Source organism: Dufourea novaeangliae, unplaced genomic scaffold, assembly GCF_001272555.1.
Source record: "Dufourea novaeangliae isolate 0120121106 unplaced genomic scaffold, ASM127255v1 scaffold14, whole genome shotgun sequence".
In the NCBI taxonomy this organism is placed as follows: domain Eukaryota; kingdom Metazoa; phylum Arthropoda; class Insecta; order Hymenoptera; family Halictidae; genus Dufourea; species Dufourea novaeangliae.
Window position 1 is genome coordinate 3050301 of NW_015373890.1, and position 27668 is coordinate 3077968.

Here is a 27668-nt window from a genome sequence, read left to right on the forward strand (position 1 = left end):
ATAAATATCGAAGCCAATGGTTCTCGAACATCTGTAACATACAAGGGATTAGTAACAAGAGAGGGGACACAACAATATGCACAGTAAATAAATTGATGGTTGTCGAATGCCTGCAACAAACAATGGGTTAGTAACAAGAGAAAGGACGAGTATGAGACGCGCGCCCACCGTCCGCGACGGCTCACGAGAAAGTGAGGAAGCTAACGCTGTTATGTATTGGGCGTACGCAGGTTTGTTCCTGTTGAATTGTTTTTGCCGGCTTGAACGACCTTCCTCCTTGAACGACCCAAACACCAGATGGTACGGCCAGGTACGCAACGTCACTAGCGCGTTGGACCGACGGAGAGCACCGATACCGCGGCACGCTCTACCGTACTCTCTCGCTCGCACATCTCCTCCCATAGACCCCTGAAATTCCTCGGCACGCGTCACACCGACGGAGAGCACCGATACCGCGGCTCGCTCTACCGCTCTCGCTCGCTCCCGTTCGACCGCTCCGGCCATCTCCGGCACCGTTCGGCACGCGTCCGTACCGACGGAGAGCATCGATACCACGACTCGTTCTACCGCTCTCGTTTATTTATGATGTTCATATTCCCGAAATAAATACCATTTTTAACTAATTTGTTTAAGCGACATGTTCCTTTTAAACATTTAGCTCTTCAATATAAATCCCTAAAACCGTTATTTATTATTCATTTCATATCGTTAAATACGATTTTTCTCACATGATACCGATTTCTATTACAGCATCACAAAATAATTGCAAATATGAAACTTCTTTACCTCTTATCGAACAATCTAATTTTATAGCCCTAAACTGGGTACCTGAAAGTATTTCATTGAATATGTGTAAAAGATTTTACTACTTCGTCGATCGTTTTCCTTTTACTCATTTACTAAGTCCTGCTAAGCCAACGCGAAGGACAACTGGACAACCGTCAGATAACATTTCGAATAACGGCCAAAATCTGAAGTTTTTTTACAGAACCGACATTTCCGTCTACTTATGTCATGATGTTCTTTAATGTAGATAGGAGCATTTTTTAATTTCATATTACTTGCTGAAGGACTTGTTGAGTCTGTCTAAATTTGTCATATTTTTATGTCGAAAACGTGGACTCGAAAATTAATGAATTCGTCTCAATCTTTTACATTTTACACTAATATATCGAATTGACTTAACAAAGAAAATGCTTTTATTGTACTTCTGATTATTTTCGAGCAGTTCAAGTAAATACCTTAAATATATAAGCAACAATAAATAGTATTTGTTCATATTACGACATTCTTAAACCAATTCTTCTCGAAATTCGACATTGTTACGAAATATTAAAAAAAATGTGTATTCTTATGTAAAAAATTTATTTATAGATTGATAATTTAACAAAATATACATCTACAAACTTTTAAGCAGTATATAAAACAAATGCGTCAATTTTTCATACAAAAGTGTCACCATACGAATATTATAAATTTCCGTGTATCATATAATGATACAATATTATTTTTTCTTTAGTTTAAATGTAAAAAGTAAGCAAAACGCCAAGATACAAATTTACACATGTACCTCAGAAATTCTTCCTTTCAAATACGTACCATTGGCAAGGAAACCTATCAGCATTATAGGTTTTCATGATATTCTTATTTATTCTTACTATTTTTTACTAAGTAAATCATATCATTCAAATAAAAACATGTATATTTTTGCACAATCACATAGAAGTTAACGTACCATTAACACTGTAATGATGGGATACGTTGATTCTGACTTATGATTTAACTATGTCACTTTATGTATCAGAATGAAGTCTCTTGAAACGTGTCTTTTATCTTTACCGAATTTAACGTTGATTCGCTCAATTGTTTGTGTTTAAAACCTTGTCCCCTGATACTTTGTAGTGTTTTGCTTTCCTTCACTGATCGTTTGGAATCATTACGTTGTAAACTCGTCGCTCGTTTTCGTGGCGAACTTCCAATGTCATCATTTCTTTCCGATGAATTACTCGCGCTGTTAGTGCTACCTGATGCAATACCGGAAGTATCCGATTCTGGATTATTTCCATTTAAGCAACAAAGTAAACTTTCGGAAAGCCCATCTTCGTTTAAGATGTTCAAGTCAGATTCCGATTGCTCAAAATCTCCAGTGCGCGACGTAAAACTAAGATCAACAGGACTAGCAGTTAAAACACTTCGAGATAACAAATATTCCCTAAAGGTGCTCGTTATAGACATTGTACTTTGTTGAGTAACCGCGCAATAGTCATCAGGAATGGATGTAAATAACTTATGTTTTTCTGCTACATCTTTGGCAAAATTTTCTTTGTCTTCTATATCGATACTTTCTCCGTAAATCACTTCACTGTCCGTGCTGTTAGGTCTGTGAGATTCTTCTAGAATTGAAATACAATTTATGGGTCCACCCATATCTAGATTTGAACCACGTACATTATTAGACACATTATGTTGATTCCAACTATTGTTAACAGTGGCAAGATTACAGAGGTTTGAACCTGAAACCATCATTACTGGCTTCCTCGATCGTGGTGTCATCATTGTTTCCTGCAATCATTATAGAAAAATATTTTAAACTTTGTATTATCGTTTATATAACGAAGAAATTTCCAATGATTCAAACACATTATAAATGAAATAAAATTGTTCTCTTTTTATGGCAAACAAAATTGTGCTAGGTAATTAAATTACTTTGACATTACATATAAAGTAGTAATGCAAAAAATTTTAGCAGTCTTACTTACTTGCATAGCTTTTGTCATCTTAGTGGCACTTTGTGTAATTGGACTCATGCTTTTATCATTGTTAGTAATAGGAGTTAACATGTAATCATTAGTGACCAAGCTTTTACGTAACAAATTTGATGGCGTCGATGTGTGAGTAACATATACATTCCATAGTCTATTTTTCACTATAGGAGATAAGTGAACGCATGTACTATCAGAGTGCAATTCCATTTTCGAATGTTCTAGTGACTTCTTATTGTCCTCAATACACTTAGAAGAAATCGTATCTACATTAGTTGATTTTGATGTTGATAATATAGGTTCTGAATTTTGTTTTACTAATCCACTTTCTCCAGTTTTATACAAAGTATTATGAGAGGAATATATATCAGGTGGTTCACTCAGTTGTCTAGATAATCTAAGGATACTAGATGTAGTATCACTATCACACTCTGAATTCCCCATTTTAAACCGTTCTTCGTGTATAAATAGACTTCCATCGGCCATGTTTGAACAAATAGAATCATTTGTACGTGAGTCCCCATCACAGTTTGTAATTGAGTTGTTGGAACTCCAATTATGATGTTTTTCGTCTGATTTTTCCTCTTTTATGTCTACAAATCTCATCAACATAGTCTTTCTCTTGTCTTTGTAACTTCTCAATGTAGGAGTATTAAGACTACCGGTACTATTACTAATATGTTTAGTATGGAGAAGACTGCCGTCATTATTCGCATCGCAAGTTTCCATGCTAAGTTCATCATCTGATTTACTAAATAGAACTTTTGTCTGAAGTAATGATTTCTCTAGGTTCTGTTGGGACCAATCATGCAAATAAAACACGTTAATTACATAAGCATAATCATGCTGTTAAAAGATTAATTGACGTTCATTGTAGAATGTATTACTTTATATACATCTTACCGATGATAATATATTTTCTTCACTACTAGATCTAGTGATATTGCAACCTATATTAAAATCAATAAATTTCTTATGCCCCAAAATCTTCTTCTGAAAAATATGCTTCTTAATTGAATCACCAAGGCTCTTAGTTCGACAATTTTTAACTTGTCTTGGTGTACCTTGACCATTCTCTTTGTTAAATTGCTTTACTAGTCTACGCTTCTTAGCTGATTCTGGCATAGCTTGTATATGAGCATAAAGCTGAGCTAAAGCAGCCTGAGTATCTTGTGTGGAATTTGCTTTTGCTGTTAATTTATGATCTACAAAACTAAACACAGTATGAGCTGTGCCTGTTGCATCCGGTATTGATTCATTTAACTGAAATAAAAATTAATCAAGAACATTATACTTAATTGTTTTAAAATATTAACTGTAATTACCTGAGTAAGCAAAAAACAAAAGAGTACTCACATCAGAGTTTTTAGGGCTCAATAATTTCCTTTCTTGTTCTACCCAATATGCCCTAATGTCTGTAGCTAGTTTTGGTGGAATTTCAAACAATTCAACTCCTTTTCTAATCATAAAGGCAACTAAGCATGACAAATTTTGGGAATTGATATGTAAAGCTTCTGGTGTTAGCTTTCTTGGACACAGTAAATGAGGGGTAAAAAGAGTAGCGAGTGTGTCACAATTCATTTTGTTTTTACATTCAAAAGTAGCTGTTCTATTAAGAAGCGTTAGAACATACTTAAGTAAAATTCTGTTCATATATGGTAAAAGTAATAGAAGCAGTTGAAGAGATCTTAATAATCTTGCATCATTGCCATTCGTATCAGAACCATATAACTCTAAAATAAATGAAAATATAGTTTAATTTTAAAAAGAATGACGAAAGGAATTATATATGTCTAAAAGAACAAAAAAATATGTGATTATCTAATACTGTCAATATTTTACCAGCCATTTGACAATGTGCAGGATAATGCAAATCTGACAGCAATGGTTCTGGCAATTCTGCCAAAAATCCTTTTAATACAGATGCACAATCATGAACACTGTAATGACCATCATTGAGATTTAACGGAATGCCTTGATACATTGCAGTCTTTAAATCCTGTTGTCTTGTTAATTTACCAGTACGTCGAAATATGCCCTCTTGAATAATATCTTTAAAATCATTAATGAATATAATGAACATGTATAAAAGATTTTTTTTTAAATATTACTTAATAGTGTTGCAAGTGTTCACAAATTGATAAGATCTATACTTACTTTGTTCTTCGGATAAATACTCTATTAGTTGTTTCACTTGATTAATTCCATCTTCAGTCAAACTGGCACCTTCTATAACTTTTTGTAAATTAATTGCTGACTTAGGTTTCTTTGTAAAGCTCAGGAGACCCCATTTCTTTAATTTTGCTTTTTCGTTGATACAGTCATTGCTATGTAATATAACAATTCATTTCATAATTTAAAAGACTGATTTTGTAGAGAATTAATCAAATTGGGAACCAACACTTTAAACAAAATTTCAATAGCAGTTATAAACTTACTCTTCTGTATTGAGATCCAATTCAAAAGACAGATGCATTTTGACAAGGGTGTGGAACTGTTCCGAGTTGACTTTTCGCATTCTAAAGGCCAGTTTACCGTCCACATTGTCATTAAAATCTTCCATTGTCTATATCACAATAACGACAATTTAAACACGTTCTAACATATTTGAATCATACACGCACACTCGTTGCTGTGTCGTCAACGGCGGTTATTTTCGTTTTGTCTGAACAATTTCTCTATTATAGTAACCGTTACGTGCATGAATTCATGAATATATGTCATACTTTACGAAGTAATAGAAATAAATGATCAATGTACGAGACACATTATGTGACAATACTATTTTTCATTCATTTGTATTTGATTGCCTTAATCATTCAATCAATCGAACTGAATTCAACTTTCCGATATTTACTATACTCAGTGCTCAAAACCTGGACATACTCCTCAAAATTCGTGAACATTTATAAGCTTCTGAGATACACCATAAGAGGCACTGCGTCTATTTTTCATTATATTAGGGGCCCTTCCCCTATTCTATCTCAATTTCGACTAGCGTGGACCGAAACGGGTAGGATCTAGAGATGGCGTGAACTGCTATTTGTGAATCACGAGTGATTCGATCACGTTCGTTCCCAATCACGGTGATTTTTCACAGTGATTCGTGATTTTTCGTGATCGTTTCTGATTGGTGGAGAAACCTAACAGTTCTTTACATGCGACACATAATCTGTATATTTTATATTAACGACATCAAAACAAAAATTCGAGTTATATCGTATAAACTGAAGGAATAATTAGAAACAAGAATATGAATAATGAATAAATTAATTTCTTGTTTTTTCTACTGATTTTTACAAACACAAATAGTAATGTAATTCATCGTAAAATCATATTGAATACGTTTTTCTGTTTAAAGATCAAGGACTTGCGATCGCAGTGAGCAAATTCACTCAAGATAAAAAAATCGCAATCACGATCGTGAATAAAGTTAAATCACGACCGTGATCGTGATTCGGCGATCACTGTGATAAATCACCGTTTAGTGATTTTACACGCCATCTCTAGTAGGATCACAGCCGACTGTCTACCACAGTAGAATCCTACTATTTTGCCAGAATTGGTCGCTTGGTGTAGCACATATGCTCGAGGCAACGAATTCCCGGGCGTGAGCACTCTCTTTCCTATCTGCGAATACACACAGTGCATGCGCTGAAGTTGTTACTTAGTATTGAACGTTTTGTTGTATTCTATCGTCTGCTATAGTTTTTCGAAATTACGTACTATTTTATCCCTTTATAAAAATGTTCCGACACCTCGTGAGACCTGTTGTTCAAACGACTAGAAGAAGTAAGTCAGTAAATATAGAAATTTTTATTATCATGACATATAAGCATATTTTCTCATTGCAAGGTCCTTATATAATATTGGTATTCGTCAGTTTTGTCAGTTTCTGGAAGTGTTTGATAGTGGTTCTGAACTATAACTTATTAATGTTTTTATAAATGAGAAATTCTTTTATTATTTTGATAAAATAAAAGTAAATCAATTCGAACTCAAAATTCAATTATTTTGTAGAACATTCTTGTTTATAGAAAAAGTTGAATCTGTTTAATTGGTAAATGTAATATATAAGGACAAGTATAAACTGTAACAGATACTTCATTTTATATACTTTTAATTTTGTAAAAGTAAATATTTTAATGAAAATCTACAATTATCAAAAGATCATAATTATGAAAATATAATTAAAGGTTCTCATGCTGCTCCCAAGATTCCTCATGAATTGAGACCAGCACACATGGATGAATTACCAGTACCATATGGTTGTTGGAAAGAATCGTATGATAAAGCTAATAGAAAATACAATCTACAATTAGCTGCTGGTGTTGGTATATTTGTGGCTACTGTTGCATTTGTACGTAATAATATAATAATTTTTTAAATGTTATATCCATTCATTTCTAATGGCATACAAATTTTCAGGGTAGAGCCACTGGAATGCTTTGGCTTAATTACAGCACACCAACTCCAAAAGAACAGTAACTCCTACAATTTACTAAGTACAGTAAATATACATTTAAAATGTTGTAGAATGTAATAAATATTATAACTTGCAAGTATTCTATTTTAAAGAATAATACAGTACTTTTGTTGATAATAAATATGATTTTTACATCATTTTTTTTATGTATTCACATCCTTTTGTCAAGTAAAATCATAAAAAAAATTTTATCCATACTTTGAAGATTACATTCTTCTTTTTCCTTAGTATCGTATTTTGTTTTACTAAATTTTTTGTTAATTTCAATTTTATAAGAAAATTTAGTTTTTATAAAATTTATGTAGTATTTGTGAAGTCTAAATATTTGTTTTGTTTTTAGGAAATTTTATTATTTTAGTTAACTATTACTTTGATTTAAAGATTTAAACATTAATATGAATTACAAAATTTTATTTAGTTTACAATCTTGGTTTACTAAGTTTTTTAATGAGATCGAGCTATCTCAGAGAAAAATTCTAATATATCTTCTATGGTAAATTCAAGTGTTACCATACTATCTGGATAACATCGTTGAATCAACTCCTCTATGTATATATATTGTGCGATGAATTCACCTTGCATTTCGCGCCAAACAACCTACAACGAACAAATGTATAGTGTATAATAACACTAGACTAAATTTTTCATTTACCTGCAATAAGTTTTCTTCTTCGCATAAATGTTTCTCAACTTTTCTATACAAATTTTCTAAACCTTTTTTAACTTCTCGGGCTGGATATTCCTTCACAACACGTCTAAGTTCTTGTTTACTGAAGGCCATTTGATAACTAACTTCAGATTCCTTAACTCCAGCACCAACTTTTGCTTGTACACCTTCAAAAAATAACTGTAAACAAAGTAAACATTTTAATAATTTCAAATTCAAATACAGAAAATGACTTGAAAACTTTTAAGAAACAAACATTGAGCTTTTCAAGAGGTCTTCCAAAATATTGTGTGACATATGCACGCAGAGCATCTTGATATTTTTGTTTAGCTTCTTTACGCTCATGATCAAGTACAGATATTTTTAATTGTGACAAGAGATCGTATAAATGATGGAAATTTTCTGTAATGCAATGTAATTTTCAAACAATTATCATGATTAGATGTAAAAAGAAAGAAACAAAAGTAACACTTTAATCTTACCCATCTTAACAACTTCTTGTGGAGTTTTATGATGTTCTCTACTATGGATAACAATTGCTTCAAACATTGTACTCACTAACTTGGTGTAGCATTTCTCAAGGTCGACCTTTCTATCTGAATTTTTGAAAATTTTCTCTGCAGTTCTTGCAAAATGTTCAAAATTTTCTACGTACGACAATATACCACACTTATTTCTACGATTAACTTTTGTATCGCATAAAATCGATTGTAACTGTGTTTGCATAAATTTGTCGAAAGATCTTTTAACTTGGATCAAAGCAGAAGCAAATGTCATAGATAAAAAGGAACCAGTATCTTGTGCTGACATAACATGTTGGGACAAACGTACTAACACATACATACACCAACTGTAAAAGTGATATTAAAAATTGGTATAATTAAATTTAATAAGATTAATATGAAATAAATATGTAAAGAAGAAAATTACGTTGAACAAACTTACAAACTATCGATCTTGTCTAGAAAAGCAATAAAATTATTTAATTCAGCTTCTAAAGATGGAAATATAGCTGCCATTGTTGCACGCACTTCTTCGTTTACTTGTCTCTCTAATTTTTTACTTGTAGTAGAGGTAACTGATCCAGGACTCGCTGCTCCGTTACTAACATTGTCTGTTTCCTCTAGTTCACTGCTCTGACACATTTAAAACAGTTTTTAGATGTTGCAACAGATCTGCAACAATAAGACTTACATACTTTTGATGGGGAAAGAACAGAGTCTAATTGTAGAAATGAAATGCAAAACGCCTGTTCTGCTAGACAAACTGGTTGCATTTGTGAAAGCATACAATCAAGAACTGAATCTAAAAGATTCCCGTCTCCTACAGGTGCCCATACTTCACCACTTAATAAACAAATAGGTGTTGGATTTAGTAAATCTTCTGCTTTTTGTCCACCAGATCTTGATGTATTTACTTTAAAAAACATATCTCCTTATTAAGTAAAAATGTTCATAACTTTCATAAATACACAAACGTATTGTTATACCTTGAAGACGTTTAGAAGTAAGTTTATTTCTTGCTTCTTCAAAAAATCGCTTTAAATCTCTCTTGTATAATTTACTCATTGTATCTGTATAAACTTTGGTTAACTGTACAAAGGCTTTATTGTCTAATGCCCTTAGTAATTGCATTAACTCTGTATATGGTTCAAGTTCATGATGAACTGCTTGATGTGTTGGAAGAATTAAATCTGCTGTTGACATTGACATGTCCCCAACGTCATTACCCTGTTAAAAAAAAAAGTAGCATAGAACAGTTCAGTTATTTTTTCATTAATCAATGTTACTCAAAGTATATATATACCAAGTGTATAAAAAGATTATTCAGATGCCTCGCCACAATTACAGAAAATTTTGCTCTAAGTTTATCAAGTCGTCTTTTTTGTTCAGTCACTGCGCTTAATTTATCAAGTCCTGGTGGCAAGGGGGCTGTTGTTGCTTTTAAAAGGGCAGCACCTGCTTGACTAAGTTCTTCCTTTTCTCCTGGCAATTCAGCTTCACTCAAAATACGCTGATGGGTTGGTGAAACATCCAATTGTGACTTGTAAGAAAATAAAAAATTTTACATAAACAAGGTAAATTTCCGTATGTAAGAGTTAAAGGGGAACATTGAATACTACACTTTTGATGTACTGTGCAACATTACAGTCTATTCTGAATATTTGTTAAATTATATGTTAACATAACTTTGGAGAAAAGGTACTTGATTAGTAGCCTTCTATGTATTACTTACAATGACTGAATTTAACTGATCTAGAAGCAGTCTCGCATTATTATTAGCTGTATGAATAGCTTGATTCTTTTGACCCACACGAGCCATAACTTCTCTAATTCTACCAAGCGCTTCGTCATAAGCTGCAAGACGAGCTTCCACAATAGAAGCTTCAGTTATTGCTGCCTCAATACTATTCATCAATTGAGTTACGCGAGCTTCTGATGCCAAAACTGATTGTACATTTTCCTGCGTTAATTAACAGTGAAAAGTTAAAGTCGAAATTCATTAACATAAAAAAATCATACTTGAGAACATTTGTTTAGGTATTCCTAATAACTTTCTAGGAATATAATTTTACCCCATCAAGAATAGACAGATCTTTGGACAGTGTTTCCATAAAAAGCTCCGCATTAGCAACTGCATACTCACAGTTTTCCATCATCTGCTTTAAATCAGCAGCTTCTTTTTCAGTAATCGGTTGATAATCTGATGAAATGGGTGATGTAAGAAGTTCTAAAAATATAAAAATATTAAAATCTTAATGGTAACAAAAATAATATTGATACATATGATACTAAGCTAATGTTTATTGAAACTATAAACTCCTTTCTTGTGTCATACCATAGTAACATAAATGGAACAAATATAATTTAGAATATATATTAAAATACTTCATTACGATTAAATAATGGAAACAATTGTTTTAATATTATTCGTAGAAATTGTCAACATTTACCTGGTGTGAAAGTGATACTGTCACTTTCCTTCAAAGAACTTGGATCTATGAGCCATTCTTTAGGAATATTTTTAAATTGTGGTCTCTGAGCTACGCTGCAAGAATAAGTATATAAATTGCTCAGAAATGTTCTCCGTTCTTGAGCAGTTGTTACAGACCATTTATATACTTTATCTATATGTAACTCTATATCCATAGAATCATTTTTAACTCCATCCACAATTTGGATATCGCTTAATGACCATGACTGTTTCTTTTTGAATATGTTTTTATCATTCTTCTTTACTTGATACAAAAGCAATGATGGAGGTGTATCTGTAGTTGTAGTTAAACAAAGAAAGCTCATTTTCTTTTTTTTATATGCTTTGCTCACATAACATACACTCAGTAATTTCTCATCACTGGGTGTAAACACTTCCCTTTGCAGTGTGTGTCGTATTGCTGCCATAATTTTGCTTATATTTTCATCTGTTTTTTATACCCAAATGTAGTTGACACTTAAAAGTTTTAATCTTCTTAAATATCCATGTATTAGTTTTAAAATATCTATAAAAGAAATAAAACGAGTGTTTCTCCATAAACTTTTATATAATTATATAACCTAAGTACCTTCACATTTTATTTTCGATGTTTAGTATTTTTAACAGGTTAGTATGTCCTTAGTTTTTTATACATATTCCCCCGCGTCTCGTTGTTGACCATAAACTTACATAATAATATACCAGTATTTACTAGTTTCACTTTTGGTAAATTCTGTTGAATGAAGTACTTTTCTTTGACAGTTCTGTGCATTGATAAATATAATCATGCACTGACAGCAACTGACAGTTATACATAACACATATGTATGAAGAGGAGTCACACGTGATTATCATGTTTTTCATTGGCCAATAATGGAATAAGTAAAATACACGTTGAAGTAAACAGACCCATTGGAAATGATTTACCACTCTACAATTAGACATTTAAATTTAAAATGTATTTGATACCAATCATTTTCAAATTTCTATATGTAAATTTATCAGCATCAATCTTTATCAATTATTAGTCTAGTTATAAGTAAATACTGAAGTAGTAGAATTACTCTATGACTCTGTACATATGTATGTATGTACATACAGTAGACTCTCGATATATGGCCACGCGAATACTTCTAGGTGCCGGTATTACAGATTCCTAGAATCACGAAGTCCCCTGAAGTGACAAGGTCTATTCATGTATGCATCTCGTCTGTGACGAGTTCAGATTACAGAACGGCTAGGGGGGTGGGGTAGCAATGGTACTGGGTGGTACTGAGTAAAATTGACTCCTGTGAACTAAACGCTGTCCCCACTACTATCAGCTGTTACCATAGAGTAAGAGAGACAAACGTCCACAAGTCTACGCTTTTTTGTTCTACAAAGTCACACAGCGCGAAAGAATGATCGGGAAAGTATATACAGGGTGATCTTCTCGCTGCGCAAAATCAAGGGTCGTGCCGCCGTTTTTCTTTTAATGGTACTGAAGTATTATGGAATAAACATATTCTTTTTACATAAATCAATTCTTCTACACATTCTGCATAAAAAGAATAAAATTGTGTTGCACAAAATGATCAACAATTAAATTTGCTTAATTGTTATATTTATGTATAAATGTATAGAAAAAAACACAGATTACAGGTTGCAATAAATATAGTAAAGCAGTAAGAATAGTATGTAAAATATTATTTATTTACATACTATTAATATAGAGTAATAGAAAAGCTCAACCTATATAAGTATTTCAGTTTAATAAGCAATATTAATGTTTTAACTTCATTATATTGAGTATGTTACTTATAATCTTTTACTTCTGACTCAATTCATCTTGAAAATAATATTCTTGAGATATTCAATCCTATTGTTCCATGATTTTATCATTGAAAAACTTCTGTTAACATTTTCAACTAGAGATTGCTGCACAAAGTATTAATTATTTAAAAATATTTTTATACATAATATTCCAAACTGACTCTGAAGTAAAATATTATAACTAACAAACTGAAAATAATACAGTTAAAAAATTAATTTTTTCTTAAGTTGACATAGTTCTAAAATTATATACAGGTTCATTTTTTTATTATGTAATGTAAATAAGTATACGAATAATCATTTAAAACAGTATTATTGTGAAATTAAATTTGATTTTTAATTTTTAATAATCGCCGCCTAACTCTTCGTAAATGATTCATATCTGCCAATGATATTAGTCCTGTTTCTTCAAAAAATTTTGTGACGCATTCTAAACTTTGCATCGCCCTTGCGGGTGAAATGGTATTTTCTGTGGGCAGATCTTCATCACTTGTATCTGTTATAAATAAAATAAGTACATGTATTCATTTCGTAATATTAATTTAAAAATTAAAAGTAAACTTTCTTGTAACAATTATGAATATTAAATGTAAAAAATATATTGTTCTAACTAGTACTAACATTTTTTTTATTAATATATTAAAATAATAAAGAATTTATAAGTTATTTTAAAGAATATTAATTACATAAGTGCTTTCTATTTACATATATCATTTTTTTTCAGTTAAAAATTGCGTATTTAAATTTTTTGCACCATTAATCTTTAATTTTTCAGAACAGAATCAAAAACATTTGTATTAAACATACCAGTCTCGTTTTCGTTGGACTGCTCTACATTTTCAATTATTTCTTCATCCGTTAAGCTGGATAAGGCATCATCTTGAATCCATTTGTTAATATCCTCCAACGTTACTTGTTCCTGATCTTTAATTTGCTTGTACAATTCATGGATGTGTTGCGAAGTTACATCATCCGAATTGTCTTCCTTGATTGGCACGTTTAATAATTTATTCCAACAATTGGAAATTCTCTGATGAGTAATTTGATCCCAAGCGTCACTAATTAATTCTATCGCATTTTTAAGTGAGAATGAATCCATTGCTTCAATATAATTCAAACCATCCTCTTGGGCATTTATTATATAAGTTAATAAATTTGTTATGTATCGATTCTTCATATCCTCAATGATCCCCTGATCCAGCGGCTGAATGAGCGAAGTTACATTTGGCGGGAAAAATATCGCTCTAATTTCACCTACCTTTAACTCACTTATCAATGGATGCGATGAAACATTTTCTAATAATAAAATCGCTTTTTGCGGTAGGTTTTTCGATTTTAAAAAGTTCACCACTTCGGGTACGAAATCTCCTTTGAACCAACTTTCAAATATGGCGGCGCTCATCCAAGTATTTGTTTCGTGTGTATATTTTGCGGGCAATAAGTGTGTCGCTAGATTCTTCAATGCTCGTGGTTTTTTCGACTTTCCAATTAATAATAACGGTAGCTGAAAGGATCCGTCCGCATTACAGCACATCATTACTGTTAATCGATCCTGTATGTTTCTACTTCCTGTAGTTAATGCTTTCTTTGGCAACATTTTATAAAACAGTCCTGTCTCACCCACATTAAATATTTGGCTCAAGCTTAGTTCTTCAGCTTCTATGTACTGTAGTATTTCCTCCTTGAATTCGGTCACTGTTTCTGTATCCGCAGTCAATTGATCCTTTGTAGGTGTTAGAAAACGTATGCCGTTTTTTCGTTTCCAATTTTGGAGCCATCCGTCACTTGCCGCAAATGTTTCCGTCCCACCGAATGTTTTGAAAAATTGTTGTGCTTTCACTGTTCAAATTAATTTTATAATTAATAAACAAATTTTCTGTTTGATCTAGATTTAATTTATTGCGATTTAATTTTTGTTTTGAACATTAAAACAATACCTTTTAGTTGTGTAACAGTAACTGCATTGTTTTTTCTTCGTTCTGCATGATACCAAGTAGTTAGTGCTGCATTCACTTCTTCGACGGGTGACACACGAATACGCTTCGCCCTGGATAAATCACAGTGCGATTTCAATTTCTTCCTTTCATAAGCCCATCTCCTCACTGTGGTGTCGTTGACCCTATATTCCAACGCTATTTCACCTGTGGGAACACCTGCATCCATCATTTCCAGCGCTTCCAATTTTTTTTGGATTGTCCAACTTGTATATTTTCTTCTACGCGTATTTTCACGGCTCGTACTCGGTTTACTCGGTGAATCCATTTTTCAGAAGTTCTGTTTCAACGTCAGTTCGCTCTGAAATTGATCTTAACGTGAGCGGTCGACTTTGGTGACGAAGACCAAGAAAAAATCTAAGTTTTGGGTGAAGTCAAGACGGGGATTCCGGTAGTGGAAATGGAGAATTTATTCGAGTAAGAATAAGGGTAAGAGCTTATGCTTGAAAACGACTAATTTATGACAGTCTGCATTCGTTCGTCACGACCCGTCGATAAACGTATCTCGAAGGATTATTGAAAATTTTTTAAATTGTTTATTTGACAGTTGTTTGAAATATAATGTCAACCTTTTTTCAATAAATCATAACTGTTGAACTAACAAACCGATCAAAATGAGCTTTGTGTGTGCTTATAGTGGAGACATAAAAGTACAGTAGACATTCGTTTCCCGCACTAGTCGGGGCTGTAGCGGGCCAAAATTCCAGGAACCGTGCAGGAAGCAGACGCCAGTTACCTGAGCGCTTTCCCCACCACTCGGCCGTTCAGTCGTGCGACGCAGCTACATATAGGGTGGGCTGGATATGTGCACTTTACGGTTACATTAATTATCTCCGTTATTTTTAGAGATATCAGAAAAGTTTATTCACAGAAATTGTTCAGTATGAAGAGGACTATTACTTAGCAGTAACAAGTTTTTCGTAGGTAGAGTATCTTCTATGTTTTCAAAGTTAATTATGTTATTTTTATTAATCATATTGAAATATTATGGAATAAAATACTTTTATTATATAAATCGATTCTTCCAAACATTCTGCGTAATAAAGTATTAAAGTATTATGTGAAAAAGGTAATAATTCGTGACATATTTTAGTGGCAAATGTCTAGCTTGGTTAGCATCTGTTACCCATTACGTGTGATCCGCGAGTCAAGAAGCAATCAAATTGCTACCAATATTCATTCCACCAATAAAAACAATATTAAAACAGTATTATATACACTGCGCTTTTCGTGATGAGATATGCAAGTTAAACGCGACACCGTATATGTCCGGCTTAGGCGTGTTGGGCGACAGAGTAGGGTACGCGCGCGTGTGAGAAATATGTGTGAGCAAGGGGCGTGGCTTTCGTGCAGATAACGGTGGCGCGGGAAACGAATGTCTACTGTATCTAATAAAAATTATTTCAGTTAAAAAAAATATATTTTTTAACCATTTATTTTGCAATTGTCTTAAAGAAATGCACTGCTCACTTCGAACCCCGGGTTGCCATCCATATTAACAAACGTTCGCTTCAACGACGCTCGTTCGATGCATATTAGGGCCGAATGCTCAGATAAGTACGGGGTTTTCGGCCCGAGCGTCATCCGAGCATCGTCCGAGCACCGCCCGAGCATTGTCTGAGCATATCGGCACTCGTTCTGTGCTCATTTGGGGCCGCATGTTGAGCTGAGTACGCGGCTTTAGCGCCCGTTTTTATCCCCATCAGTTCTTGGAACTGGGTTTAGGAAGACATGTTGTGTTCACACCTACAGACTCCTGTCCGCGTTACCTTGTGTCGGATATCGGTATCCCACTCACACTCGTTACGGTAGAAGCTCGATATCGACAATGACTGATCATTTCGGGACTGTAGAGAGCCAAATTTCCAGGAATTGGTCAAATGGTCAATTAACAAGATCCAATGACACGCGTGTTCTCCACGCCGAACGTTCGTTCACTTGTTCGACGTAGATACGTACAGGGTGAGCTGGATGTACGCGCTTTTTCATCACCTTACTACTCTATTACTTTTAGAGATAGTAAGAAAAGCTTATTTACAAAAGTTATTGAGTATCGAAACATTTTATTAAAACAATATTATATACGCCGTACTTTCTATGATGAATAATATGCGAATTAAACGCGACACCGTATATATATCCCGTTCCTTCCTTGCTGGGCGACAGAGTAGGGTGCGGATACGTATGTGAGAAATACATGTGAACGAGGGACGTTTCTAGCAATCAATTAACAGGCACACAATTATCGAGCTTTTACTGTATTTCTCTCTAGTTCATTGTCAATCAAATTCTCGGAAATCTACCGCCCAAATAACCGTCCACATAGGGTTTTGAGGATCGGACAGTTAAGGGGACAGCACTGTATTTTTGTGCGTCATGTTTCATGGGCGTTATTGCATCCTTTAAACCAGTGTTGTCCAGCTTGGCGCCTTAAAGCCAATATCTGTCCCCTACCACCTCCACGTTATCGTGGAGTGACAGAGATAAGAACTTCTGTGTCTACGAAGGTACAAAGAAAGATTGGGAGGGATAGCAGGCGCATGAGGGGCCCCTTCCGAGAGACAAACTATGTAGACTGCTTTAAACCGAAGCATCGCATATGTTTGTTATCACCAAATCATATTGAATACACGTAATATAAATGAGGTACACACTACCATTTATGCTAATAATATCCATAATTCATGCTTTGTCGATAAAAGGTCAGGTATTGACATAAAAATGGTAATGAAGTTCTAGGATCTTAAAACAGTGTGCCGAAAAGTACAATGGATGTTAGGTCTACTCCTATATCCACGTCGGTGATCGTGGTATCCCCCAAAACCATCATTGATGTGTAGACTAATATGTAAAAATTTCAGACCAATCGATTGAATAGTTTTATTTTCCTTGCGTCAGTTATAAAAATTACGTTTCGAGGAAAATGCGTTTCAATCTATTAACAGTTTATCCCGAATGAGAATAAGGCAAAGCGTCAAGTAGACATTCGATTTACGTACGCCCGATATATCTACGACGCAACAGAAACGCCCCTCGCTCACACGTATATATTTTTCATACACGTGCGCATACTCCCCTCTGTCGCCCAGCACGCCCAGAACGGAATACACACGGTGTCGCGTTTAACTCGCATATTTCATTACAGAAAGGGCGGTGTATAAGTATATTGTTTTAATAAAATGTTTAAATGTTTTTAGATATTTTCAGTTATAATCAACTACATTTCGTATTATACTTCGCTCATATGGAATATTAATATTTATGTAATATTAAATATCTTTAAGGTGGTTAATCATAGAAACCAAAAAGAGTATAAAATAACATCTAATTGAAAATGCAAATAAATGTTTCATATAAAAATTGTTTGATTTTATGGAGTACACTTAATAGAATATTTCAATTTTTTTAAACTATTATTTATATACATTTTAATACCAATGCCATTTTTTGAAATTGAATTACATACTTTTATTATTGCCATGTTCTTAAGAATTTTAAAACAAACTCTACGACATATTTAAATGTTCTATTTAATCTATTTCTATTTGAACAACAATTTCTCGTATAACTGTATGAATATTGGTGGCAATTTCATTGTTTCTTGTCTCGCAGATCACACGTAATGGATGAAAACCGCTAAACAAGTAAGACATTTCCTACCAATGTTCACACAGTACCATTAAAAAAGAAAACGTTGAAATCTCAGAATGATCTTGTACCTATGAAAAAATTGTTACTACATAGTCAGTAATAACCTTCTTATACTAAACAATTTCTAAGAATAAACTTTTCTATTATTTCTAAAAATAACATAATTATGATGACCGTAAAGTGCGCACATCCAGACCACCCTATATGTAGCTACGTCGTACAAGGAAATGGACGATCGGTGGGGAAAGCATGCGAAGAATTGGCTCTCGACTCACGCATAGTTCCTGGAAATTTAGCCTTTTACAGCCCCGAGTCGTGCGTAAATCGAATGTTCTACTGTTGTATTGAGAACGGTTTATTCCGAATGAGACTCGGGTACGGGGCATATATCACACACGATGTCATTATTAAAAAGATTTGCGTAAAATACGTTTTTTTACATGTTTTGTCATAGATAGAATTAGTTTAGTACATACAGAAAGGCACTTGTTTTGCCACATGCTGTGATTTTATTCGACTGTTAATGGATTAAAACTTTAGGATACTAGTTTCTCCTACATGTACATATTTATTTACAATCAATCGGCTATAAGAGCTGAAATACTTGGAATTATGCTATGAAAATTTTTCAGAACATTCTTGAATATATATACTTTCCAAAAATACAAAAATAATCTATTTTTCCGAAGTATCACAGTAACATGACCCCTTAAAACAATATTGTATATACATACCGTACTTCCTGTGATCAAAAATTGTGAATTAAACGCAACACCGTATGCTGTATTCCGTTCCTTCCTTGCTGGGCGAAAGAGAATAGGGTGCACGATAGGATGTAGAAATACGTGTGAGCGAGGGGCGCTTCAATCGTGCATTAAGCGTGCGTGCATTAAGGGAGCGGTACGTAGATGGTGAATTCCAGGTTCAAATATTTATTTCAAGTAGTTGTTAAAACCGTGGACAGATGTCACTAGATATACACCACATGGTAATCTGTTTTACACACAGATCACTTTCGAGTAAAATTATATTTCTACATACTTACTGTTAGTGAACGGAATTGTTTAAATTAATATGTGGATAGAATTCGCATTAGTTAATTTATAATATAAATTATTTAATCAACACGTATAAAGATATTTCTTACGTCTATTAAATCTTTATTTCACAATTTTACCTATTGTTCAATAAAATCACCTTTTCATGTTTTCATAATTAGTAATTAACAGCAAAATTGTTGAAACTTTCTGATATTCATAAAATACTAGTGCCACTATAGCGGTTTCATTCGACAACCAAAGAGGCATGTGACATTTCAAACTCTGTTCCGACCAATAAGATTCGTTCACAGTCGATCAACAGCATGTTTGTGAAATTCGCGATATTTATATAAACAAATTAATAGAAAATCTTTTACTCTGATAGATCATATTCTTGCGATTGAATTTCTATTACAATGGATACCTATCACGTTTTCAATACGTAAAACAAATAATGAAATCATAATTGTCCCGAAGTCTCGCCACCGCGAATTGACTCGACCGGGAGGAACATGGTGGCGAATCTCGAACGCTATTTCGATGTATCGCTCGACGATAATCTCGTTTCGAATCGATGATCGTTTCCACGATGGACGGCGAACGTGCCGTGGTCTTGATGTTCGTGCGAAATGACGATTTTTCGTGCTGACAATGCTTCTCACTTGAGTATTCACGAGCATTAACACAGTAGACCGTGATTTTCAGTTGTTTTACGGAGCAAATAACCAGTAACGGTCGAGTGAAGACGACAAATTGTTAGTGGTGCTAGTGCAAAGTATGTGCTGTGTACTACTACTATAGCCTTCTCGTGTGCTTTCGTGCCGCTGTCAACGAGAGCCTGAATATTTGGACTGTAGGATAATTACACGAAGGAATTCTACCAATTAAAGGATAAACTTTCGCAAGTCTGCGATTCGGGAAGCAATAGAATCATTATTCATTAGAACAAAGCAGAATCGTGCGAGGTACGCCCCTTTTACAGGTGCCAATAACATTTTTGCAACGATCGAGAGAATCGACCGTCAAAGATACAAGCTCTCGAGGAAGCTAAATCGGAACTGGCTCTGACCTAATCAAGGAGACACACTTCTTTAACTGTGCGTTTGTTGCCTGCACCTGGTTTGTGCACTGTTTCGCGCAAAATCGATAGAGAAGCTTGCACATTGCCCGTCGAGTGTGGAACGCTCGCGCGAGGAGAGTTGCCGACAAAAATAGCAGAGTCCTCCGCAAACACGGGCCCGGGTGTCCTTAGTTCTTACTGTTCGTCCTTAGCAGCGTTTTATCGTGATCAACCGGCATTATTTTGTGCGACATTGAGGACAACGTTACACGCGGCGTTACTCGTTTCAGGGAACGCTCCTGGCGGTTTCAAAACAGCGTGTGTGTCTGTCGCAGCCTCACCGTGTGATGCGACTGTGACTTAAAGTAGCCTGAGATCGTTCGAATTTCTTCGTTGTCGCCGTTTTCGTGAATTTTCCGTGACGACGTTTTACGTGTGCGTCGGAGTGTGTTGAATGAATACCGAGACCGAAGACGGTGTCGTTCCAACGTGAATAATCTCTGTTCGTTGCAATCACGTTCTACCGAGTACATACTCTAACCTTACTTCGAATAAAGTTCGGTGGTAGCCCTAACCTTCGCGTTCTCGGTTGGGCTGTTCGTATCCCGTTGTACACGGGTCTGCATGGGTGCCCGATGTAACCGTGACAGAAAGGAAATCCACGCGGTCCTGGAGGAACGTGAAATTCCCTGAACGAACACTGTCTTGCCGGCTATGACGAGGACAAGGACCCGTTCGAACGGATCGTCGATGCCACCGACGCGGATGCTGTGATTTCGTTGAATGTGGAGTGCGATTTCGCGCCTCTTCGTCAAGGGCAAAACAGAGGAATCTGCCCCGAAGACGGAAGATCGGACGTGTGACCGTGTGCCCGATACGGTCGTCCATGATTTCGACGCAATGGATCGTAACGCGGGTGACGATCGACGTAAGGGCCCAGCCGGCGAGCAACTGCACGCCGGAGCCGAATCTGAACATTTCTCCGACGCTTATGATTCCCGTCAGGTATGAGCTCATCCTCCTTTTCAAAAATAGTAGTTTGGTAGTATTTGGAATTCTATTATCTAAATGTTTATGCCTGAAGCTTTAAATCTGTCTTTTAAGAGAATATTCAACGTCTGTTTATAGGTAGAATGAAAGTACAATTTTATGATTAATGAAGGAAAGGATAACTGTGATTAAGCAATGATTGATTGACTTTTTAGGGACTGGTTTTTAAAGAGTGTATAAAAAGTTATGGATTGACTGAATATTTTGACGTGGAGGTTAGAATACAGGAAACTGTTACATGTGTATATAAATAGGTCCTATTGATGTATTAGCATAGTTCTGTGACAAGTATCGATGATGTAACGATAAGGGTATGATGTTTATGTGGAATGATTGTTCATAAAGCATGTATAAATGAATATTTATTGTTACAATCTTAATAACAGTTACAACAATAATATAGTTTGTCAATATAATGTTTTAGACTTAGTATTCACTCATTCTTTACTGTCTAATCTTGGTATTCAAATTTAAGGAATCATTTCGTATTAGTGTGTTGGATTTGATGAAGAAAATGAAATAGGTAATATTTTACATTTCATTGGAGATACCACATCTAATTATGTATGTTTTAATTTCAAATTGGAAAGTATGTGTTATTATAAACTTAAATTGTGTTCAGTAATATATTATTACTAATAGATTGTATAGTACAATAATATATGTGTGTTACATTTATAGCTATGGATTATAAAAAAAGCAAAACAAAATATAGTGTATAGAATGCATATACATTTTACGATTCAGCATAGAACATAGCTGCTGTTGTTAAACCTATTCCAATTAATTTTGTATGTTATATTCGTTGTTGTAGGACATTCAATTAAGAAAGTAAATTTATGAGGGACTGAAAACCTTTCCGCCTTGCCATAAATGCTCTGAAGCTAACCTGGGTACATTGCACTCAACGAGACATTACTGTATGTGTATTTATTGTGTCCCCTCAGGATTACAAGGCCTCCGTTACATTTCTTATACTACTAACTTATTTCATACGTATATACGTACAAAATATACAAAATTTTCCTTTCGCTTTTTTTACTACTAGAGAGAGGGAGAATCTCTTTATCACCTCCCCCTCCTCGCTTTTCTTTTCTCTATTCCATTCCTCCCGCGTGTATTACGATGAAATCGTGAATTAACATAGTTTGTGTACTCACTGTAGGTGAATCAGCTTGTACATTAAATCACAGAAATACCTTGTATACGTTAACGGGGTTTTATAGGGAAGATGCTTGGACGCGAATGCAAACAATTGAACCTGTTCGTTCCATTCACTCGCGGGCTGAACTCTTCTTATTGTCCATTAATACGTGCTTTCAGTCGCACCGTTAATCTTGGCACATGGCAGCTTGCGCAAAACCCGTAGCGATAAACAATCGATACATAGGCATCATAGCGACCTCGTTATCGGCGGTCAGTCCTGGCTTGTCGCCAGACAAAGAGACACCGTGTGTTCTTTTGGTTCTTTCGAAAAAGGTGTCGGGAATTTAAGCGATTGGGGCGAACATGAACGCGAAAGGAGGAGACGATCTATTGCCAAGTAATAACTCTTTCTTCGGTCACTTGGATCGTGCAAGAATCCGTCCTTTAGCAGCGTTAATTCGATTTTTAGTTACGAACACTGTTCGAACAAGGGTTCTGGCACGATGTGGCAAAACAGCAATGAAACAGCGCGAATTGTTCATTGGGAATACGAACTCACGGAGACAGTGATTCATAATTTGACTAGGAACTTTCATGCATATACATACACAATAAAAAATCGTTACGTATTAAACACTGTTCCTTTCTTACAGCTTGATTCATAGAAAATAATATCTTAAATGTCCTCATCTAGACGTTTGTTACATTTTCACAATCTACGCTCGTTAATCGCATTTTACTCAATCTGTTCAATATCTGTCACGTTTCACGCCGGCCGCGGATTAATTGGATAAAAATCGAAATTGAAATTGCCGGCTCTGGCCTGGATCGATTTCGCGATACGGCGATCAACGTTAATGACATCATTGGCGCGCTGTGCTTTGGGCATGAGTTTTGTCTCAATAGCGGTTCATTATTCATCGGCTAACAGCTGTAATTGTTCCTCCATGCACAGCTGTTTAGCTGGATGAAAACTAATCGTCGAACGCTAGCATTGGTTAGAAATATTCTGTGAAAAATCATTAATTAGCCCGTGAAATTATTTCACATGAATTTAGTTCCTTCCAGGTGAAAATCGTGAGAACTCGTAGACATCTGCATAGAAATGCTCCATAATGCATCGCGGTGATCTTTGATTTAGAATGCACGTTGCGCTCTGAGCTAGAGAGATATTGGGGAAAGGTGGCAATTCTTCCAAGACATTGTTCGTGATCATGAAATTTTCTAAAGCGTCATCAATTTGGTTTATTATTAGTATAATTGGTTACTATTTAAATCGACCACGGAGATTATAGTCGATTTGGTGTCGTCTAAATAGATATTTATCATATTTAGGTGTGTACAAAAGAAATGATCATCGCATTTAAGAAGATATAGTGTGACTTTATTCTGTTTTATCAACGAAAAATTTAGTGTTGAAAACAGCTAATAATTACAGAAAAAGGAGAGGAACTGTTTCGAGATTCTATGCATGATAATACTTTTGATTTAATCATATAAGAAAGGTTTACATAATTTTCTCTAATTATAATTTACCTTGGTTGTAAAGTATTAAAATACTTTTCATGATGATTTATATACTTTACTATACCTAGAAGGTAGTAAAATTATGAAAAAATTATATATTAATCCACGATTACTTATTGAAGTATTTTTTAAAATATTAATTATAAATTTATATTATAGAAGGGGTTCATATATTTTACACTGTAATCCGTGCTTTTTCAAGCATAGTTTCTCGTGTAAAAGATATTATAACATGGCAAGAACGAAGTTATCGAAGGATCTCGAAGGTTCTTCAAGTCTCAATTGTTTCCGCCGATTAATGTTGCGGAAACTAAGTACCTAATCTAAGGTGTGTCGCTTCACTCTACCTAGCATTCAAGAAAATGTTATAAGGATACTATATAGTGTACCAATATACATCTACATTTTGTCTAAAAAAAACATTCAACATTTGTATTTTAAAAAATCAATCAAAAAAACAACTTCCAATGTGATATTGCCTTAGAATGTAAACAATTTTGTACTAATTAAACCGACAGTATTATCAGAAAAAACTGATCGCATATATTTTTTTATAGTGAAAGTCTGTTTTTTATCTACAAGGATGTCTATTATAGGAATTTTTTATTTTTATACAGAATTTCTTAATAGAAAATAATTGAAACTCTGAAAGTTGAATAGTAAAATTAAAGTTACTAATAAAAGGACCAAGTTAATATGTAGTAAAATTAAAATTACTAATGAAAGGACAAAGATAAATTAACAAATAAATGTTTCAATGTACAGGTCGAGTTCATTACTTTTGCGAACTGTCATTGCTACTTACGCTCGGGAACCACAATTTTCCCGGTTTCGCGAAAGCTGCTGAGCAAATCTTCACAAATCCGATGACCCAGATTACACAGCTACTCTACCGAGGTTTTCGTGAGATATCGGAACTTTAGGTGGTAGTTTCGTGTCTTGGTCTGAAAAATGGATGGTGTCTGAGATTCCCTTTTTTTTTTTTAAGAAGAAGCATTAAAATTGAATTTTTTAGTTTATAACTTAGCACAACCTTCTTCGACACGTATACGACTTAGGAATTTAATTTTTTAGATGTTTGTATAAACGTGGTCGTCAAAATAAATTTATTGCCATTCGATTCTTTACATTTAAATTGATTTACGAGACTTGACATCGCTGTATCAGAGTTGGTCATAATCAATTAAGACTGTCATTGATTAATTGGTCAATCAATTTAATTGGAATTGCAGCGTAAAGTAGTGCATTTCTTTTGCAATTTTAGCCACTTTGTGGATTATTACACTCGAAATTAATTGTATTGTATATTATCTATGACATTTACTCGTTGTTTTCTATAAATAAGCATTCGCCATTTACTTTCTGAATATGTTTTCATTCATGCTAGACGAATGATAATCGAATGCCAGTTCGAAGTCGCCATTTATATACGAGACGGACGCAGGTCGCTTTTGCGAAGTTATATGCCAGGATTAAATTTATCGAATAGTCAGCACGGATTCGCTCGATTCAGATTTAATTGCGAGCTGCCGGTGTCAGTGGACTCTCGACATCTAAATAAAGCGGCGGCTGCTCCAATGATCTTGACAGATCGATCGCGTTTGGTCACGACCAGTGGACTCTCCTAGGGTTGGCTCGCTTAGATCGAGGCTTTTCCGGGACGGTTGCATTAACATTGGCTTCACGGCCGACCGAGGGAACTGTTTTTCCAAGGGGAAAATTGTCGCGGCGCACCTTGACGATACCTTCTAAAGTAATCGCGACGTTCATGATTTATGCTTCGGATAAGTCTGCGCTCCGCTCCAACGTCACACGTTACACTCGGAGTAAACGGTTCATTTGCCACTTTCTTGCATTGGCTGTGTATGGGATTTTTTAAAACATCAGCAAATGCACGCATACCATTGACGAAATACGCTACATTTTTTACAAAAATGATTCGTCTCGTTATTTGAGTATACATTTTTGTTATATTCTTATCACTTTGTTGCATGGGCTTTGTATAGGATTTTCTTAAATCTCAGAAATGGACGCATACAAACAATGAAATACACTGATGAAATACACCATACTTTTTACCAAATGATTTACCATGTTATTGAAGTAAAAATTTTTGTTATATTTATACATTTGATGATCAAATTCTCAAACTTTTTTGCACTATGTCATGCAATAATTTTGTGGAATATTAAATATTACTGTAATTTTGTGTTCTTTGTATTTTTCATTCGATATTTGATCAAGTGAAGAGCCTCATTAATTAAACATTCATGTATTCATTTTCTTATTGAATAGGTAAATAATGAAGCATGTATATAATATTTATTCTTTATTTAAGAATAGGAACTGAAAAAAATTAGAGTAGTTATATAAACATCGAATACAATATACTAAATTATTATTTTACTATTATAATAACATTTTCTCAGATCTAAGAACAAAAACTCAAAAATAACAAGTATATAAATTTATTGGATGTACCATTGTGTCGTCCACTATCTTTTAAGTAATAAATCGATTACAAGATTTATTATGAATTCGAATCATTTTTTTATCGTTTCGTCCAGTAGAAATGTCGTGTAGTTACGAATCTTTAATAGGAATTGTTTATTTCCATTGCAATAAACAGTTAATTTCTGCAACGAAAATACCCTGAAACATTCACATTTAATGCAAAGTGTTTTCCAATAGCTACGACTGACCTCAGTCGCAGGTAGGACGACTGTCATGGTAAACGTTCTTGTGGGATGAGATTCTCAGTCATCAAGGATTTCTGTCCGTAACTCTGTATTCTATCTGATTACCTTTTCAATCGAGCACGCAGAGTAATAATATGCATCCGTTACTTTTTAATGGCCACCCATTTTCCAGCGTGAGTACACAGTAAGATATTTTTACTATCGCGGTCACGATTAGATGCATGCCGTGTAAAGTATCATAAAATGCAAACGAACCACGATGCTATGCTACTGTGTTGACTGTTATTATTAATTGATTTCGCGATGATGTATAATTGTATGTTACACCTCGTGAAGCATCCATGAATTACGAACATGTAAAAAATTATTTAGTTCCGAATTTTTTTTTCACTTGTAGCGACTAACTGTTTGGAGTTTGGTTCTCTTGGAATATGCAGATTTAGAAAAATAAATAAAGTTTCATTATTACTGTCTAAAATAGTGTTATTCCCATTCTTTGTTAAAATATAAGATTTAAAGAAAATTCGATTATTTAAAGGGTAAAAGGATTGTTCGTTAAAAATACACGAAAATGGAAAAATACGGTTTGAAAGAAATCAATTTCCGAAAATTCATTCTACATGCTTGATTAACAAATACCCGTTAGTCAAATGCACGTGTACTCGATGTATTTTCTAAATTGATTTCGACGAGAGAAACACCTCGTGAAAAAAATTTATCCCGTGTGTTTAGCTTATTTCGATGTTTTTTATTTAAATGAAACTAAAATAAGTCGATGATTACTCTTTTATTTTAATAGTT

At 34.3% G+C, this 27668-nt stretch overlaps 5 protein-coding genes across 9 annotated transcripts in view; 2 read left to right on the forward strand and 3 right to left on the reverse strand.

Moving 5' to 3' along the window:
• Window positions 1-1800: 1800 nt before the first annotated feature.
• On the reverse strand, window positions 1801-5325 carry LOC107186606 (rho GTPase-activating protein 24-like). Its single transcript, XM_015574506.1, has 7 exons — window positions 5201-5325; window positions 4920-5089; window positions 4605-4814; window positions 4119-4495; window positions 3666-4025; window positions 2760-3554; window positions 1801-2562 (listed from the first exon to the last, which is right to left on the reverse strand). The coding sequence occupies exons 1-7, from the start codon at window positions 5323-5325 to the stop codon at window positions 1801-1803; spliced, it is 2799 nt and encodes a 932-aa protein (XP_015429992.1).
• A 1020-nt stretch (window positions 5326-6345) lies between these two features.
• On the forward strand, window positions 6346-7325 carry LOC107187045. The gene is made up of 3 exons (XM_015575045.1): window positions 6346-6554; window positions 6959-7122; window positions 7191-7325. The coding sequence occupies exons 1-3, from the start codon at window positions 6509-6511 to the stop codon at window positions 7248-7250; spliced, it is 270 nt and encodes an 89-aa protein (XP_015430531.1). The 5' UTR covers window positions 6346-6508; the 3' UTR covers window positions 7251-7325.
• Window positions 7326-7683: 358 nt separating this feature from the next.
• Window positions 7684-11316, reverse strand: LOC107186767 (exocyst complex component 1). The gene is made up of 11 exons (XM_015574705.1): window positions 10869-11316; window positions 10491-10645; window positions 10151-10378; window positions 9722-9958; window positions 9405-9645; window positions 9114-9331; window positions 8861-9051; window positions 8398-8765; window positions 8172-8317; window positions 7901-8095; window positions 7684-7845 (listed from the first exon to the last, which is right to left on the reverse strand). Exons 1-11 carry the CDS (start codon window positions 11314-11316, stop codon window positions 7693-7695), a joined length of 2580 nt encoding a protein of 859 aa, XP_015430191.1. The 3' UTR covers window positions 7684-7692.
• A 2293-nt stretch (window positions 11317-13609) lies between these two features.
• On the reverse strand, window positions 13610-14962 carry LOC107186113 (jerky protein homolog-like). Its single transcript, XM_015573924.1, has 3 exons — window positions 14638-14962; window positions 13668-14539; window positions 13610-13624 (listed from the first exon to the last, which is right to left on the reverse strand). Exons 1-3 carry the CDS (start codon window positions 14960-14962, stop codon window positions 13610-13612), a joined length of 1212 nt encoding a protein of 403 aa, XP_015429410.1.
• Window positions 14963-20708: 5746 nt separating this feature from the next.
• The window catches only part of LOC107187266 (patronin), a 78944-nt gene continuing 71984 nt past the window's right edge, over window positions 20709-27668 (forward strand). For all 5 annotated transcript variants that reach the window (XM_015575307.1, XM_015575320.1, XM_015575342.1 and 2 more), the window contains exon 1: window positions 20709-21450. In XM_015575307.1, the coding sequence (XP_015430793.1) occupies window positions 21229-21450 (222 nt within the window). In that variant the 5' untranslated portion in view covers window positions 20709-21228. The remainder of the gene's footprint in view (window positions 21451-27668) is intronic.

Bases quoted from the DNA above. Each gene is read 5' to 3' on its own strand.
- LOC107186606 (XM_015574506.1), bottom strand. From the start codon at position 5,325: ATGGAAGATTTTAATGACAATGTGGACGGTAAACTGGCCTTTAGAATG. The intron at 4,496-4,604 runs GTAAAATATTGA...CATTTATTTTAG, and splicing joins TGCACATTGTCAAATGGCTG to AGTTATATGGTTCTGATACG. The intron at 4,026-4,118 runs GTGAGTACTCTT...TTTTTATTTCAG, and splicing joins TGAGCCCTAAAAACTCTGAT to TTAAATGAATCAATACCGGA.
- LOC107187045 (XM_015575045.1), top strand. From the start codon at position 6,509: ATGTTCCGACACCTCGTGAGACCTGTTGTTCAAACGACTAGAAGAA. The intron at 6,555-6,958 runs GTAAGTCAGTAA...ATATAATTAAAG, and splicing joins TGTTCAAACGACTAGAAGAA to GTTCTCATGCTGCTCCCAAG. The intron at 7,123-7,190 runs GTACGTAATAAT...ACAAATTTTCAG, and splicing joins TTGTGGCTACTGTTGCATTT to GGTAGAGCCACTGGAATGCT.
- LOC107186767 (XM_015574705.1), bottom strand. From the start codon at position 11,316: ATGGCAGCAATACGACACACACTGCAAAGGGAAGTGTTTACACCCAGT. The intron at 9,646-9,721 runs GTATATATATAC...TTTTTTTAACAG, and splicing joins ATAATCTTTTTATACACTTG to GGTAATGACGTTGGGGACAT. The intron at 8,766-8,860 runs GTAAGTTTGTTC...TCACTTTTACAG, and splicing joins CTAGACAAGATCGATAGTTT to TTGGTGTATGTATGTGTTAG.
- LOC107186113 (XM_015573924.1), bottom strand. From the start codon at position 14,962: ATGGATTCACCGAGTAAACCGAGTACGAGCCGTGAAAATACGCGTAGA. The intron at 14,540-14,637 runs GTATTGTTTTAA...TAATTTGAACAG, and splicing joins TACTGTTACACAACTAAAAG to TGAAAGCACAACAATTTTTC.